Genomic DNA, 17940 nt, shown 5'->3' on the forward strand with positions numbered 1-17940 from the left:
TGATACATGGTCTTTCTCTTATACAAGGCAGATGTGAGGATAAAGTGGGGTAATGCATGAGGATAAAGTGGGGTAATGCATGGGAAAGCATTTTGCAATTGCAAAATACTAGATACACAAAAAGATCCAGGTGGGAATAAGCACTGGGGTGGGAAGGATGAAAATGAGAAAGAGGAAGGGAGGAGTAAACAGGGGAAATGACTGTTTTAGTTTGTTAGGCTGCCAAAACACAATATACAAGAAATGGGTTGGGTTTTACAATGGAGATTCATTAACGTATAAGCTTGCAGTCTGAGGCTGTGAAATTGTCGAAATGGAGGCTTCATCTGGTGATGGTTTTCTCCCTGAAGACCAGCTGCCTGCAATCCTGGACTCTCACAAGACAAGGAACACAGCAGCATCTGCTGCTTACCCCCCTTTTGTTTCCTGGTTTTCAGCTTCTGGTTTCCTCTGGCTTCCTTCCTCTCAGCTCCTGTGGCTTTCTCTCCATATTCATCCGGTTTATAAAGGACTCAGGTGAGTGGATTACGCCCCACCCTACTGAAGTAATCTAATCAGAAGGTCCCATTTACAATACTTTTGACCCACAGGAATGAATTAGCTCTAAGGACATGGTTTTCTGGGGTCCATAAAAGCCTCAAAACTACAGTTTACGACTACTGTCTCTGGTCATGATAAGAGAAAATTAATGTGGTCAGTGGTAATATTAGGAGACATCATTTGAATAATTTTCTTACAGGAAATGTGAATTTTGGGGTTATGAAATTTTGGAAATAATGTAGTATTCAAATCAAAACATTTTCATTCCTGTCACTGAGTTACACAGAGATGGCATATGAGCCTCTTTAATGCCCAGGATGGATCTCTGACCAGTGTTTTTTATGCAGAGGATTCTTGGAAGAGAAAACATATTCCTTTACCTCCTAACTCCCACTCACTCTGTGGTTTTAGTGGTATGCGTGCAGTAAATAAAAAGATACATAGATAGGTAGAGAGATAGATAGTGTTTATTAAGCAATAAATAAATAAAATTCATTTACTTAATTCCTTGACTAAAACCCTGGCTAAAAAGAAAATAAAAATAACAAAGGGACAGCTAATTATAATAGTTCCAAATCCGTAATATTCTCTGTGTTCCCTTGAGCAGGTCAATTTCCTTTATTGATCTCCAGTGTCTTCATTTCTTAAGTAAGGGAAGTCAAATAATCATCTCATAAGTCCCTTTCAGCAGCTAAATGCTTTCAGTCTCTATAAAATCTGAATTAAATGATCACCTTTTCAGATAAACTTTTCTCACCACTTGCTGGTTTGACTGAAACATTATATCTCCTTATTCTATTTTACCTTGGGAAAGTGACTTAACTTTTCTGAACTTTGGCTTCTTTACTTGTAAGCTGGGAATAAAAAGATATACCTACTTTGGAAGGTCATTTTGGAGTTGATAGGATGCTATTCATAAAATGCTTAGGGCAGGACCCAACACAAGGTATGTGTGGAATTAACATTAGGTATTATCATTGCTAGTGACAAATTGGGGGTTTTCCCTTAAATAGAACTCTTTAAATTTAGCAGAGGTTGTGAGAAGATGACTGTTGGAAGATGGGGTTGGACTCAAGACCTACTTCTTGATTTAAAACTCTCTCTGTGGAACTGCATCCCATACAATCTAAAGAATACCACATTCTTCCATTAAAATAAAGTGGCAGGAACGGATGTGGCTCAAGTGGTTGAGTACCTGCTTCCCACACGAGAGGTCCCAGGTTTGGTTCCTGGTGCTTCCTAAAAACAATAAAGAACAAATAACAAGCAAACAAAAGGGAAAAGTCAGGGAAGCTGATATGACTCAGTGGTTGAGTGCTGGTTTCCCACATAGGAGGTCCCAGGTTCAATCCCTGGTCCCAGTACCTTAAAAAAAAAAAAAGAAATCAAGTGGCTAAAAAGAGCATAGATTTGGTTTCTGTGGGGCATTCCCCAGCTAAATTCACATTAAAGCTACAAACTAAATAAAATAAACCCAAATTAATGTATTTTTTTAACAAAGGCTAAATAGAGCATTTTATTAATACTTTGTGGCAACAAAATAACAATCCACATCTTTTCATTCAACACAACAAAAGCTATGATCACATTACATCACTTTGAGACGCAAAGCAAAAGATATTTTTATTTTTATTAAGGTCAAGGATGGCTTGCATTTTTAAAACAAACTTTGTTTTATATTTTGCAGTAGCAGGGTCTCCAGTCACTAGCACAATACAATGAACAGATCAAATACCCAGAAGAGACAATTAAATACACCAATAGTATTTCAATTTGAATTGGGAAATGCATTATCATTTTAGAACATTATTTAGAGGTATGATGTTATCTCTTTAAAAAGAAAAAGGTATTTCAACCACCCAAACAGCTACTACAAGCAAAATGAAGATAATATACAGACAGGAAATTTTATGCATTGCACTTATTGCTTGGTACACAAATGTTGCGATTTCTGTTTCGTTATATTAAGAAATAACAAGCAAAATGCCTCTTCCCCATCTAAAATTCTATGACTCTATGAAAGTAGAAATTGCAGTCCCCTAACCCAACATTAGGTGTATGCTATTTTTGGTTTCATGTGAAGATTGTTTATTATGTTTCTGTGCATGGATATGTATAAGATATACAGATATATAGATATTATTTTTATATAATTTATTGTCCTATGTATTTAAGACAAATATATTTTAAATGGGACTTTAAAATAATAAAATTTTCTACTTACAATATCTCTATTAAGTTTATCTTTTCATATTATATATAGCTCTGTGGCACAAGTTTCATATAGTATTTAGTATTAAGGAAGAAGGATATCTAAACCATTTTCTACTTCCTTTGTTGTTAATATTGCATTTTAAGGGCTATTTCTCCACAGTAAATTTCTTATTAGATTCTTAAATGTGTATACATCTTTTTTCCTATTGTAAGTTACAACCAGTACAAAGTTGTAATAAAAAATACATTGAAGTCTATTTCATTTTTATATTTTTTTGCAAAAAAGTTATCTGATATGCTACATGAAAAGTCAGATTTTATTGAAATGTGAAGTGTTTTATACTGTTAGGTAAATGCATGGAAGAACATGAAGCATACCCCTCGCTCTACAAGGTCTCTTTCACAGAAATAAGTGATTGTGCCCAAGCAGTTCATATATAAAACACTGCAAGATATTCCTTTTGAGGTCCAGCAAAATAACTTATGCTAGGTAATCCCAATAAGAATTTCGTATACCTTGCTAGTTGCTAGCTCACAACATATGTCTTCAATTGAGAATATCCCAACTTCATGCTTTACATGTAATAAACGTTGCCAAACCTGATGCAGCAAACATGACAGTATCACTCTTTAAAAAACAAAAAACAAAAAACAGGACTTCTGAGTGATATCTTGCAATACAGTGTAACAAAATACATAAGTGCATTTTTCATGATCAAGTAGCTTTGGCTTCCTAACCTTTGCAGGATGGAATGTGCCATCTGCTTTAGTTGTGCTTTATTAAATGGCAATGAGTTTTAGCTCATATGAATCCAATGAGTAACTAGTTGTTTCTACGATTTTGATCAGTAAACCTTTAAATTACAAACACAACAATGAATGACCTGAATGGAAATGTTTGAATTTCACAACTTCCACAGATTGCACTTGATGGTAACTTTGTGGGTTTGTTTTGTTTTCATTTTTACAGGACTTTGTCAAGTAATATGTTTACATGTTTACACCACACTTTTTTTGTGCAATAACAATTAATTTAATCACAAACACTAAAAATAAATCCAGCCAGTAGCTTTGTTATGAATAATCATCTCGGTCTTTGTAAGTGTATGAGTCTTGTACGTCTTCTTGTACGAATTCCTCTTTCTTTTCCCACCCATTGGGCCAACCTCCATTGGCCTGTGTTGTGGCACCATAGGACTTGGTGGTACCATAATTTATATAATTTTGAGTTATGTCCCCTGTTTCTTCATCGAGTTCATCTTCATGGATAAATCCACATTTTTCTTCACTTGTTTCCTCAGGGTCTGCCCAGGGTTGCTTCTCTCCTGAGGCAAATATTGCATAAAATATAACTCCACCATAGTGCACCAGGGCAGCAATCAGGAAGACGTACTGCCACTCTTCACGTGACTGCAGTGACAAAAAGTGGCAATCAGAGAACAACCTTCTCATGGTTGAACAGTTTAATATCTTCACTGAATATTCCACTATCAAGCTTTTCATAAAAATACTATCTTCACAGAAAACCCATGTTCTAATTTTGGAAAGAAAATACTGATAGAAAGACACTATAGAATATTAGGATCTCCATTATTTAAAATCTGAAAGTTCTGAAATAAAACTCCAAATATATCTATGGGCTGATGAATTTAAAAAGAAACCTCATAATCTTTCTTTTCCTTTTCTTTGACTTAATTACCTTTTTCTCCCATTCCTTTTTTTTTTCTTCAGACAAACTTTAATTTTGAAACACTGCAACATAAGGACAAATAGCTCGTAATAATATCTGTCCATGGATAACTGCAGATGAGTCTCAATTGAGTTCTACAAATAAAACTTAGAAGACTCCTGTTTGCCTTATCTAATAAGCTAGGAGCAAACAGTGTATTTGCCTCTCCAGGGATATCAGAAATGTTAACAGGTGTCAAGAAGCATGTTGCTTATTGGCTGGGGAAGTGGGCTCCCTCAGAGTTCCTAAGGAGATATTTTCTTTTGAGCCTCAGTTATCTCTGCTATTCAGATTTGAGGTAACTGGACCAGAAAGAGAATGCCAAAGAGGACGTATGAACTCTTTTCCCAGCCATGAGAGAGACTTTTCCACAACTGAACATTTATTTTGCTCTATCTTACCTTATTCTTTGTCATTGCACCAACAATGATGGGACATACCATTCCTGACAATGTGCCTACCCCATTCGAAATGCCCATTAAAATACTGGCATATCTTGGAGCAATATCCAGGTGGTTAACATTGAAACCTGAAATACACACATAAGCTTTGATTCAGATAATCCTAAAGCTCTCAGAAATAAGTGTCTATAGACTATTCTCTACTACCCTACTACAACTCTTTATAAGCGACCTGGTATATAGCATGTGTTTAAAACTACATTTTGATGACCTTACTCAGGGATATGTTGGGAGTGGAGTGAGATATGATTTCTCAGCTGGTACTTAATATGTGATGCTCACTTCACAGAGAGGAGAGAAAAAAAAAACAGGGGAAAGTGAGTAGTAACAAATTCAAATTAAATATTCTAGATATTTTATTATTCTTATTTTCTAATGGAAATATGTGGAGAAAAGTTTCTCAAGAGTCAAAATAACAAAGAAGGAAATAGAAAATTTACATGTGTTATCATAAGCCAAAATAAAAGGATGTCACAAAAGCAAAGCTAAAATATATCTTACCAGATATGGCAAATCCACTGAAACCCACTGCAAGTACCAAGAATGAGATGGCTACCCCTCTGGTATGAGAATAGCCAACAACCAAAAGCAGTGTTGCTTCCATGCCAAAACCTTCAGAAGCAAACATATGGAAACACTTGAGAAATTTGTGTGAACTTTATCAATGAGCCAAAAGTACTAAGAATTCTCGTACATAATGACCTAGCAATTCCACTCCAGGAAGTCTATCTTAACACAGGAACAATAATAAAAAATTATGCACAGTGATGATTACTAAAGCTTTCCTTGTGGTGTTAAAACATCCAAAATAACATCAAGTCTCATTGATGGGAAAGGCCAAGTTCGTTACATGCAAATGATACATTACTATAGACTTCTTTAAAACTGGAGTAATGAAGCATTTAAAGAAGGGAAAAAGATTTTAAATGAATAATGAAGGCACAAATTTAACAGCAACTATGTAATTTAAGATGAGTATTAAAATGAGTACTCATGTAAATCAGAACTTAGTGAACTAAAAATGTATCCTAGTACCACTTATATACTTATATACTTACCCCCACAATTCATGATCTTTCTCACTGTCGTGGTTGAAAGAATTTGCTTGCTTCTTAGAAAATCTGCAATTTGTCCTCCAATAGGCACAATAATAGTCATTACTAAGTGTGGAACAGCAGATAGCATGCCAACCTGATAAAAAACAACAAGGGCATAAATATATGTGACCATAAATACTGGTGGCAATTTAATGGTCTTGGTTTTCTGAATCCCTCATAAATGCTTTATGGACAGGCAAAGGGAAAAACTGTCTCCAAATAATCATTTACTCTCTCCCAGAATAAGTAAAACTTCCATGAAATAAATTAAAAAGCTGAGGACATTTACTTTTATCCATTTTTCTAGGAAAATGGAATACTCATTTTTGCTGATATGAGTCAGTAAATTTTGAGTTTATGAATCAACCATAGTTAATCTTACCACAGAGTGAGCGAGATTACATGTCTATTTTACATTCTTAAATTTGTTTGCACAAATTCATTATTAGATAGAAAGGTGGGGAGGAGAAATATATTCAACAAATCTTGAAGAGGCTGCATTTTAAAAATTCATTTTAAAAGTTCATTACGGCAACAAGGGGGCACTTCCAAGGAAGATGGTGGAGGAGGAAGATCAAGGACTCAGTCCATCCACCAAAATAGCCATTATGCTGGCATAAACTGCCTGAAACAACTATTTGGAAATTCCAGAGGGCCAAAGAACACTGTACAGCAGCCAAGAAAGAGTGAAAAGAAGAGGCGGATAAATTATGGTAAAGAATTATAAATTGTTCTCTATGTGTGGTCTGTCCCTGGCTAGCTGCTGATGACAGTAAGGGATGTAAAAGTCCTCTTCCCCAAGGACAGGAGTAAGCATGGCTAATCTCTGACCACAGCTTTTAATTAGGAAAGTCAGATAGCTGGGTTATGGCTCTGAGGGCAGCTATTGTGTCAACCCACCATGGACAAAGGGAGCACAACTGTTGTTTCAATCCTCCTCAGATAGGGGTGGAGCTGATGGAGATTTAAAGACACAAGCACTTTCTCAGGGCTGTGGTGAACAGTTAGCTGAAGGGCTGCATTTGCTGGGCAGTCCAGGAAAGCTCAGCTGTGGAGAGCCATTGGAGAAGCTTTAGATACTCTTTCTGTTACCCTCCCCAGGGCACTTTGGAGCTGGTCTACATCTCCTTGTGGGTCTCTGACCCTGTATTGGCTGGGAAATACTGACTTTGTGATATCCTCTCTGAAGTGACCCTCCTTTCAGAATTTGCCCTCCAGGCAAAAGCCACTTGAGACAAGGAAAGGACTATTAAAAAAAAAAAAAAAACTATAGAGGTGGATAGTCTGGAACAAAGGTCCATTGATTCAAATACCCAGGAGAGGGGGGTTTGTCTCCTGGGAAACAGAGGGGACAACCAAACTCCTGTAAACAGGTTAACTCCAAAACAACTAATAAGCAAAAACTCAGGACAAGACAAAGGCACAGAAAGACAGTGAAAACCCTGCACCCTGCATTCACCATGGGAAGATGTTCTTGATAGGAGAGCTAAAGCTCAAGAAAACCTCTGTCTCATCACCAGATGGATACAAAACCAGAGAAAAGACATCCCATGGAGTAATTCCAAGAGTTAACATTTTAAAATATTAAAATGTACAATGTGCAACAAAAGAGTACAAGACAAACAAAGAAATATCCAAAGGAAGAGTATAAAAATATAGAAAACGCCAATGAGGCAGATGAGAATATGGACATACCAAACAACGCTTTAACAAAATGATATTAAAAATGCTCAAGGAGATGAAGTAAAGTACAGAAAAAGAACTACAGGATGTCAGGAAAACAATGAATAAACAATATGAGAGTCTAAGTAAAGAGATTGAAATTTTAAAAAGAACCAAACAGTACCACTGGCATTGAAGAGCACATTAACTGAAATGAAAAATGCCCTGGAGGGTTTCAAAAGCAGGTTGGAGTTGGCAGAAGAAAGAACCCATGAACTTGAAGACAAGATACTTGAAATGCGTTAGACTGAGGAGTGGAAAAGAAAAAGAAATATGGGCACTAATATACACATTATGGGAGTCCCAGAAGGAGAAGAAAGAGAAGGGGCAGAAAGAATAGTCAAAGAAATAATGACAAAGAACTACCCAAACTTAGCAGAAGTTGTGAATATGCACATTCAAGAAGCTTAGCGGAAGCGGACTTGGCCCAGTGGTTAGGGTGTCCGTCTATAACATGGGAGGTCCGCGGTTCAAACCCCGGGCCTCCTTGACCCGTGTGGAGCTGGCCCACGCTCAGTGCTGATGCACGCAAGGAGTGCCCTGTCACGCAGGGGTGTGCCCCGCGTAGGGGAGCCCCATGCGCAAGGAGTGCACCCCGAAAGGAGAGCTGCCCAGCACAAAAAAAAAGTGCAGCCTGCCTAAGAATGGTGCCACCCACACGAAGAGTTGATGCAGCAAGATGACTCAACAAAAAGAAATACAGATTCCTGTGCCGCTGACAACAGCAGAAGCAGAGTTCTGTACAAGGGAGGCCCAATTAGAGTGCTGATTTCTCACCAGAAACCCTGGAGACTGGAAGGTAGTGGGTAGACATACTTAAAGTGCTAAAAGAAAACATTATGCTAAGAATTTTATATCCAATGAGTCTCTCTTTCAAAAATGAAGGCGAGATTAAGACATTATCAGATAAATAAAAGCTGAGGGATATGCATCCCCACTAGACCTGTCCTACAAGCAATGCTGAAAGGAGCTCTTTAGACTGAATGGAAAAGACACTGGAAAGTTCAAAGCACATAAAGAAATAAAGACCTGTGGTAAAGGTAACCATTTGGGTAATTATAAATGCCAGTATTATTGTAGTATACGGTTTGGTATGTAAATCCACTTTTTACATCCTATAGGGGCTAAAACTCATAAAAAAGTAAATGATATATCTAGGTTTTGGGACATACAATGTATAAAGATGTAAGTGGTAATAAGCACAAAAAATGATGGGGGGACAGAGGGTTTTAGTAAAGGTATATGTACATGCTATTGAACGTAATTTGGTATTAAACTAAATATGATTGTTATTTTTTAAGATGTTGCATTTTAAATCCATGGAAACCACAAGGAAAATAGATGAAAAAATATACCAAGATAGAAATGAAAAGGCACTCAATATTGTACAACACAAAGAAGCAAATTAATATAAAAGTAGGCTTTAGGAAAGTGAACTTGGCCCAATGGATAGGGAGTCTGCATTTCAAACCCTGGGCCTCCTTGACCCGTGTGGATCTGGCCCATGTGCAGTGCTGATGTGTGCAAGGAGTGCTGTGACACGCAGGGGTATCCCCCGTGTAGGGGAGCCCCATGCGCAAGGAGTGCGCCATGTAAGGAGAGCTGCCTAGCGTGAAAGAAAGTGCAGCCTGCCCAGGAATGGCACCACACACATGGAGAGCTGATACAACAAGATGATGCAACAAAAAAAGAAACACAGATTCCCAGTGCTGCTGATAAGGACAGAAGTGGTCACAGAAGAACACAATGAATGGACACAGAGAGCAGACAACCCGAGGGGGGGGGGGGGAAGGGTGGAGAAGGGGAGAGAAATAAATTAAAAAAAATAAATCTTTTTTTAAAAAGTAGGCTTTAATAGTTGTGAGGGACAAAAAAGGAATAAGACTTACAAAGGCTTAATAGCCTTTAAATGTAAGTAGATTAAACTCTTCTGTCAAAAGGCAGAGAATGGCAGATTGGACAAAAAAGCATGATCCAACTATGTACTGTCTGGAAGAGACTCACCTTAAAGTCAAAGATACAAGTAGGTTGAGGGTGAAAGGATGGAAAAAACATACTATTCAAGTAGTAACAAAAAGAGAGATAGGGTGACTATAACTAATATCAGATAAAATAGACTTTATGTCAAAAACATTTACAAGGGACAAAGACAGTCATTACATATTGATAAAGGGGACAATCAACAGGAAGATGTAACAATTATGAATATATTTTCCTGACAGCAGAGCCCCAAAATCTAAGAAGCAAATACTGAAAGATTTGACGGGAGACTTTGACGGTTCTACATTAATAGGAGAGGATTTTAACACATCACTCTCAATAACAGATAGAACATCTAGTCAGGAGATCAATAAGGTAATACAGGACTTGAATGATGCACTAAACTAACTAGACCTAGCAGACATATATAGAACACAGCACCCAATGTAAACAGGATTCACATTCTTCTTGAGTGCGCATGGATCATTCTTCAGGATAGACTATATGTTGGGTCACAAAAGAAAACTCAATAAATTAAAAACTATTGACATTTTACATTGTATATTATCCAATCACAATGTAGTAAAGCCAGAATTCACTGAGAGAGAGAAATGGAAAATGTATAAATCTGTGGAAATTAAACAATATACTCGAATAACCAATGGGTTAAAGAGGAAATCAGAAGTAAAATTAGGAAATATCTTGAGGTGAATGAAAATGAAAATACAAGATAAAAAACATATGGGATACAGCAGAGGCAGTTCTGAGAGGGAAAGTGATAGCTCTATATGCTTACATTAAAAAAGAAGAAAGACTGAATATAAGAGACCTGACCTCAAAACTGGGAAAACTAGAAACAGAAGAGCAAACTAAACCCAAGGTGAGCAGAAGAAAGGAAATAACTAAGGTTAGAGTATAGATAAATCAAGTAGGAAAAACCAAAAAAAACAAGAATCAACACCAAAGTTGTTTCTTTGAAAAGATCAATAAAACCAACAAGCCTTTAGCTAAACAAATGAAGAAAAAAGAGTAAGGATACAAATAATGAAAATCAGAAATGAAACCACTGACATAAAAAAGACTATAAGAGGACACTATGAACAATTGTTTGTCAAATTATATAACCTAAATGAAATGGACAAATTCTTAGAAACACACAAACTGCCTACAGGGACCCAAGAAGATATAAAATATCTCAACAACTAGTAAAGAGATTGAATCGGTCATCAAAAACCTCACAATGATGAAAAGTTCAGAATCAGATGGCTTTACAGGGAAACTCTATTAAACATTCCAAGAAGACTTAAATCCAATTCTGCTCAAACTCTTCTAAAAAATTGAAGAGGAGAGACACTCCCTAACTCATTCTATAATCACCCCCATACAAAAGCCAGGTAAAGATACCACAAGAAAAGAAAACTAAAGGCCAATCTCTCTAATGTTGCATCTTTGCCTCTTCGCAAAAGTCCCCAACAAAATACTAGCAAACTGAATCCAACATCATATTAAAAGAACTATACACCATGATCAAGTGGGATTTATCCCTGGTATGCAAAGGTGGTTCAACATAAAATCAAATAATGTAACATACCACATTAACTCAAGGAAGGAAAAAAAACCCACATGATCCTCTCATTTGAAGCAAAAAATGTGTTTAACAAAATCCAGCACCCTTTCCAGATAAAAATACTTAGAACACTAGGCATAGAGGAAATTTTCTCAACATGATAAAGGGCATATATGAGAAGTCCATAGCTAACATTCTACTTAACAATGAAAGACTGAAAGCTTTCCCCCTAAGATCAGGAAGAAGACAAGGATGCCCACTGTCACCACTGTTACTCAACATTGAACTGTATGTTCTTGTCAGAGCTCTTAGGCACAAAAAAGAAATAAAAGTCATCCAGATTGTAAAGGAAGAAGTAAAGATTGCCATATTTGCAGATGAGATAATCCTCCATAGAGAAAACCCTGAAAATTCCACAGCAAAGCTCCTAGATCTAATAAATGAATTCAGCAAAATGGTGTGGTACAAGATTAAGACCAAGAAATAATAAATGTTTTATACATAAGCAATTGGAAGAAGAAATCAGCTTTAAAAAGTCCCATTCACCATAGAAACTAAAAGTATCCAATACCCTGGAATTAAATCTAACCAAGGAAATGAAGGACTTTACACAAAAAAATAGAAAACATTACTAAAAGAAATTAGAGAAGACCTAAATAAATGGAAGGATATTCTATGTTCATGGATTGGAAGACTAAATATCATTAAGATGTCAATACCATCCAAAACAATTTTTAGAGTCAATAAAATTTCAATCAAAATTCCAATAATCTTTGCAGAAATGGAAAAGCCAATCATCAAATTTATATGGAAGGGTAAGAGGCCCTGAATGGCTATTGCCATCTTGAAAAAGAAGAGTGAAGGACTTAACACTTCCTGATTCTAAGACTTATTACAAAGCCACAGTATTCAAAACAGCATTATACTGGCAAAAGGAACAGATATATAGACCAATGGAATCAAACTGAGAGCTCAGAAATCAACTGTCACATTTATAGCTACCTGATTTTTTATAAGGTGATAAAGACCATTCAATTGGAAAAGAAGAGTCTCTTCAACAAATGGTGCTGGGAAAACAAGTTCTCTATTTGCAAAATAAATAAGTAAAAAAATAAGTAATGAAGTAAATAAGTAAATAAATAAGAACCTCTACCTCACACCATATACAAAAGTCAACTGAAAGAAGATCAAAGATTTTAAAATAAGAGAACTATCAAACTCCTAGAGGAAAATGTAGGGAAGCATCTTTGGGACCTTAGGCAATGATTTCTTAGACTTTATACCAGAGAACAAACAACAAAAGAAAAAACATAAATGGGGCCTCATTAACTGAAAGCTTGTTACTGAAAGTTCTTTATCATGAAAATAAAATGACAGCCTACACAATGGGAGAAAATATTTAGATACCATGTATCCAATAATAGATTTATATCCAGAATATATAAAGAAATCCTTCAACTTAACAATAAAGGACAAACAACCCAACTAAAAAATGGGAAAAATTCTGGAACAGACATCTTTCAAAGACAATGTCCAAATAACCAGAAAGCACATGGAAAAATAGTCAGCATCATTAGTCACCAGGGAAAAGCACATCAAATCCACAATGAGATAGCATTTCAGACCCTTTAGAATGGCTGCTATTAAAAAAACAAAAACAAAACAAAACAATCAAACAAATAAATAAAAACCTTAAAATACCAAGTGTTGGAGAGGATGCAGAGAAATAGAAACACTAATTCACTGCTGCTGGCAATGTAAAACATTGCAGCTGTGGAAGATAACTTGGTGTTTCTCAGAAAGCTAATTATAGAATTACAACATGACCCAGTAATCCCACTACTAGATATACATCCAGAAGAACTGAAAGCAGGATCTTGAACAGATATTTGCACACGGATGTTCATAAAGGCATTATGCACAATTGCCATAATATGGAAGCAACCCAAGTGTCCATCAACTGATGAATGGATAAATAAAAGGTGATATATACATACAATAGAATATTTTTCAGGCATAAAAAGGAATGAAGTACTGATACCTGCTATAACATGGATGAACATCAAAGACATCATGTTGAGTGAAATAAGCCAGACACAAAAGGATAAATGATATATGATCTCAATATTTTGAAACAATTAGAATAAGCAAACCCATAAAGTCAGAATCTAGAATATAAATTACCAAGTTACCAGGGGATGGGATGGTGAGAGGGAATGGGGAGTAAAGGCTTAAAATGTATAGGGTTCCTATTTGGAATGAGGGAAATATTTTGGTAATGGATGGCAAAGATGGTAATACAACATTGTAAATGCAGTTAACAGCACTGAAATATATATCTGAATATGATTAAAAGGGGAAATGTTAGATATATATGGTAACAGAATAAACTAAGTTTTTAAAAAATCCATGAAATTACTGTACGCAAATAGTGAACCCTAAGTTAAACCATGAACTTTAAATAATAGTACAATTATAAAAACGTATATCATCAATTGTAACAAATGTTCCACACCAGTGCAAGGTGTTGGTGATGGGGTGGTATATGGGAATCCTGTATTTTATGCATGATTGTGCTGTAAACCTATAGCTTCTCTTACCAAAAAAATGTTTAAAAAATCATTATAAGGCTAAGAACTTTGATTAAATTTTATATATCTCTTATAGATTTTATAGCAGGAACTAAACTTTTAGAGGCAGCAATTTTGGAATATTTTAGCACACTGACTTGACATTCGGGGATACTGAATCTTCCAGTTCTTTTAGGCAATATGTGGACATATTCTATAAATGACCTCAGCAGGGCCACAAGCATTTCAAAACTTTCAGAAAATTATTCCATTCTCTTCTCAGCTTTTGGTGACTTATGATGAATGATCATTTGCCAGATGAGCAGAATGATCAAAATCCTCTTACAGTATCATTATTCATGATAATTGCACAGTAGTTTGTTCATTTTTTTAAGGCTCTTTAAGAGTAAATGTTTTCAGTCTATAACTGATTGAGTCTTCTTAGATACCCCAAATCATTAAATGTAATCCCACCCTTTTCTTTGCTACTTTGGGTCACAGTCTGGATTTCCTCTCACCCTATCTGATCCATATTCTGCTCAGAAAGTGGCAGGTTACCTAGAAAGAAAGAACAGCCACTCAACACTGCTCTGCTCCTCCCCCAAACATGAGGCTGAAAGGCTGTTCTCTCATTTAGCTGGCTCCTGTAATCTGACCTCTCAAACTGTTTTCTGGTTAATCCTAGCATTGGCCTCCCCCTGAAACATCATTCTCAAGGAGAACATATGCTGAGGTATATATCTATCATTCTGACTTAACTGAGTCAATACACATAGAATGAAGATCGAGCCATTGCTCTTGTGGTTTTGTCTGTAGTGTAAATATTTTATCTAATTTAAATTGTGCTAAATTCAGGAAGAAGGTATTAATACCATTATTTTATAGAAAAGAAAACGAGGCTGAAAATTATTCAGAAACTGGTCCAAAATTATGTATTGATACTATGGTTGCAGAGCTTGGATCCAAAACCTATCCTCTTTCCTCCATCACTTGCTCCAGACATTTTTCAGATGAGTGAGAGAGTTTTATAACCAGACTCATTAAACTCTTCAAACCCATCTGTGTCTTTAGAATGTGGCCTCAATTTTAGTTAAAAATAAAACAGGTGAATCAAATTGGCACATCTGGTCATTACATTTTGTTTTTGGAAAATGCCATAGCTTTTACTCAAGCATTTTCAATTAATTGGAGCTACAGGACCAAAGTGACCACAGAGCTATATTAACATCAGTTGGCTCCTTCACTTTCCCCATGAGGCATGACTTTATTAAATAGCCTCTCAGTGTCATATTCATCCTAGATTATGAAAATGGACTTGCACCTCCAGCAGCCCTTGTTGAGAAGTCTAACACCTTTCAGTGCTCCCAAATGCTACTTTGCGATGTTTGATTGACTCCAGAGAGAAAAGCCCTGTCTGAAGCAGCCCGTTCTTCTCAAGGATAGAGGAACGCTTCCTTAGAAATAGGGATTACAAAAGACTTAGTATAGCTACTCCTAAATGCAGGTAAACTCAGGTTTTCTCCAGTGACAGGCCTCCGATAGTCTTTCTTTTTTATTTTTTAAGATTTATTTATTTATTTCTTCCCTCTCCCCCTCCCCCTTCCCACCAACCCTGTTGTCTGCTCGCTGTGTGTCCATTCACTGTGTATTCCCTCTGTGTATGCCTGTATTCTCATCAGGCGGATCTGGGAACCCATCCTGGGACTTTCTGGAGTGGGAGAGGTAATCATTTTCTTGCACCATCTCATCTCCCTGTTTTGTTATGTCTTCTTATTGTCTCCCCCACCAGGTCACCCGGCTGTGCCAGCTCTCCAAATGGGCCAGCACTCCCACACGGGCCAGCTTGGCATGCAGACCAGCTTGCCTTCACCAGGAGGCCCTGAGCATTGAACCCTGGACCTTCTATATGGTAAATGGGAGCCCAACTGCTTGACCCACATCCATTTCCCTGACAGTCTTTCAAATAGAGGCATATTATGAGTAGCAAGCCCAGGTGGACTTACTTAATGAGATGAAGAGAAACGACACGTAATCGCCAGTACAGACAAGTGCATTCAGGACTCAACAAAGGACCCCATACTCAGATGGCATTGAACACATACTTGCTAGACGTTTCAATGAATTTATGGTTTACTTAAATTTGAATGGTGTAGGTAAATGAAACTGAATCAGAAATAAAAAGGACCTGGGAGAGGTGGGGCAAGATGGCATCTGAGTGAGTGCACCTCATAATCTCTCCTGCAAAGAAGCGGCTGAGTAGGGTTGGAGTCTGGCTGGACTGGGCTGTTTTGGGTGCTTGCAGGGCAGGAGGTGTCTGGACATCGATTTGGTGAGACAGTGACAGAAGAGATTTTTGCAAGAGGTGCTGCAGGGAGCGCTTCACACTTGCTGCATTTCCTCATCCTCTATTTCCTCTTTTCTATGTGTATTGATTTTAGCCACCTACATCTTTCTATCCTCCATCATCTACTGTTTCTTTTACATTCCACCTCCCTTTCTTTGGCCCCCAAATTGTCTGACTTTTTATTTCTAATACATTTGTTCTGTTTTCTGTCTTTTATCCACACTTGATATTACTGTCATTCTTTTCTCTTTCCCTCTCTCAGGAAAACACTGGCCTTTTAATTCCTACTGTATTCCTCCCTATATTCAGTTGACTGTCTCATTATAGGTACTCACTGCTATAACACTACACAACTTACATGGCTCTAATATCCATTCTCCTAGATCTCACATTGTTGCTCTGTTAACATTTATTAACAATACTACTTTATACATTTTCTTTTCTTACTCATTTTGCTTTCCCTGGCCCTAATATTTTCCTTCAAAGTGAACTTAGCCAGCAACAAGAGAATAGAGTAAGAAGAAAAAAGTGACAAAGAGAAGACATAACACTTATGCATGAACAACAACTAATTAATCCCCAAGACTAGACAAAGAAGCTAAGGAACTGATTAAACCTGTCAAGATAAAATGATGACCAGACAGCAACAAAAAACTACAAACCAAACCAATAATCAGGAAAACATGGCTGAATCCAATGAACAAACTAAAAACCAGGAAGAGGAGCAGAACACTGGACAAGTAATTAAAGATCTCAAAACATATATTAGAGACCAATTTAATGAAGTAAAGGAAGAGATTAACAATATGAAGAAAACACTTGGAGAGAAAGTTGCAGACATACACAAAAAAGATAACAGATATGATGGTGATGAACACCACAGTTCAAGAAATCAAAAATACACTCTCAGCAAATAGCAGCAGATAAGAAGAGGCAGAGGAGAGAATTAGCAACGTGGAAGACAGTACATCTGAAATCAAACAGATAGTAGAATTGATCAAGAAAAAGACAGAAAAAATCCAGCTGGGACTTAGGGACCTGAATGACTATGCAAAATGCACAAACATACATATTATAGGCATCCCAGAAGGAGAAGAGAAAGGAAAGGGGACAGAAGGGGTGTTGGAGGAAATAATAGCTGAAAACTTCCCAAATCTACTGAGAGAAATGGATGTACAGGTCCAGGGAGCACAATGCACCCCAAACACCATAAATCCCAACAGGCCTACCCCAAGACGTATGCTTGTCAAATTATCCAATGCTCAAGACAAAGAGAAAATTCTAAAAGCAGCAAGAGAAAAGAGAACTATCACATACAAGGGAGGTTCCATATGATTAAGTGCTGATTTCTCATCTGAAACCATGGAGGCAAGAAGGCAGTGGTATGACATAGTCAAGGTACTAAAAGAAAAAATTTCCAAGAATACTCTACCCAGCTAGGCTGGCATTAAAAAATTATGGAGAGTTCAAAATATTCCCAGAAAAACAGAAATTAAAGGAGTATGCCAACAAGAACCCTGCCCTTCAGGAAATACTAGAGGGAGTTCTGCAGGAAGAAAGAAAAAAAACAGGAGAGGCAGAGTTGGAGGAGAGTGTAAGAGCAACAAAAAAGACAAAAAGAGAAGGAAAACAAACAAACGTACAACATATGACAAACACAGTCCAAACAAAATATGGCTAACATAAATAATTCCTTGAAAGTAGTAAAACTGAATG

At 36.8% G+C, this 17940-nt stretch overlaps 1 protein-coding gene across 1 annotated transcript in view; it reads right to left on the bottom strand.

Moving 5' to 3' along the window:
• Positions 1–2027: 2027 nt before the first annotated feature.
• Positions 2028–17940, bottom strand: part of SLC17A6 (solute carrier family 17 member 6) — an 86278-nt gene continuing 70365 nt past the window's right edge. Inside the window, exons 13-16 of the mRNA XM_004482444.4 lie at positions 6003–6135; positions 5446–5556; positions 4885–5012; positions 2028–4164 (exon numbers count right to left, since the gene is read on the bottom strand). Of these exons, the coding sequence (XP_004482501.1) occupies positions 3829–4164; positions 4885–5012; positions 5446–5556; positions 6003–6135 (708 nt within the window). The 3' untranslated portion in view covers positions 2028–3828. The remainder of the gene's footprint in view (positions 4165–4884; positions 5013–5445; positions 5557–6002; positions 6136–17940) is intronic.

Source organism: Dasypus novemcinctus, chromosome 10 (genome assembly GCF_030445035.2).
Source record: "Dasypus novemcinctus isolate mDasNov1 chromosome 10, mDasNov1.1.hap2, whole genome shotgun sequence".
In the NCBI taxonomy this organism is placed as follows: Eukaryota; Metazoa; Chordata; class Mammalia; order Cingulata; family Dasypodidae; genus Dasypus; species Dasypus novemcinctus.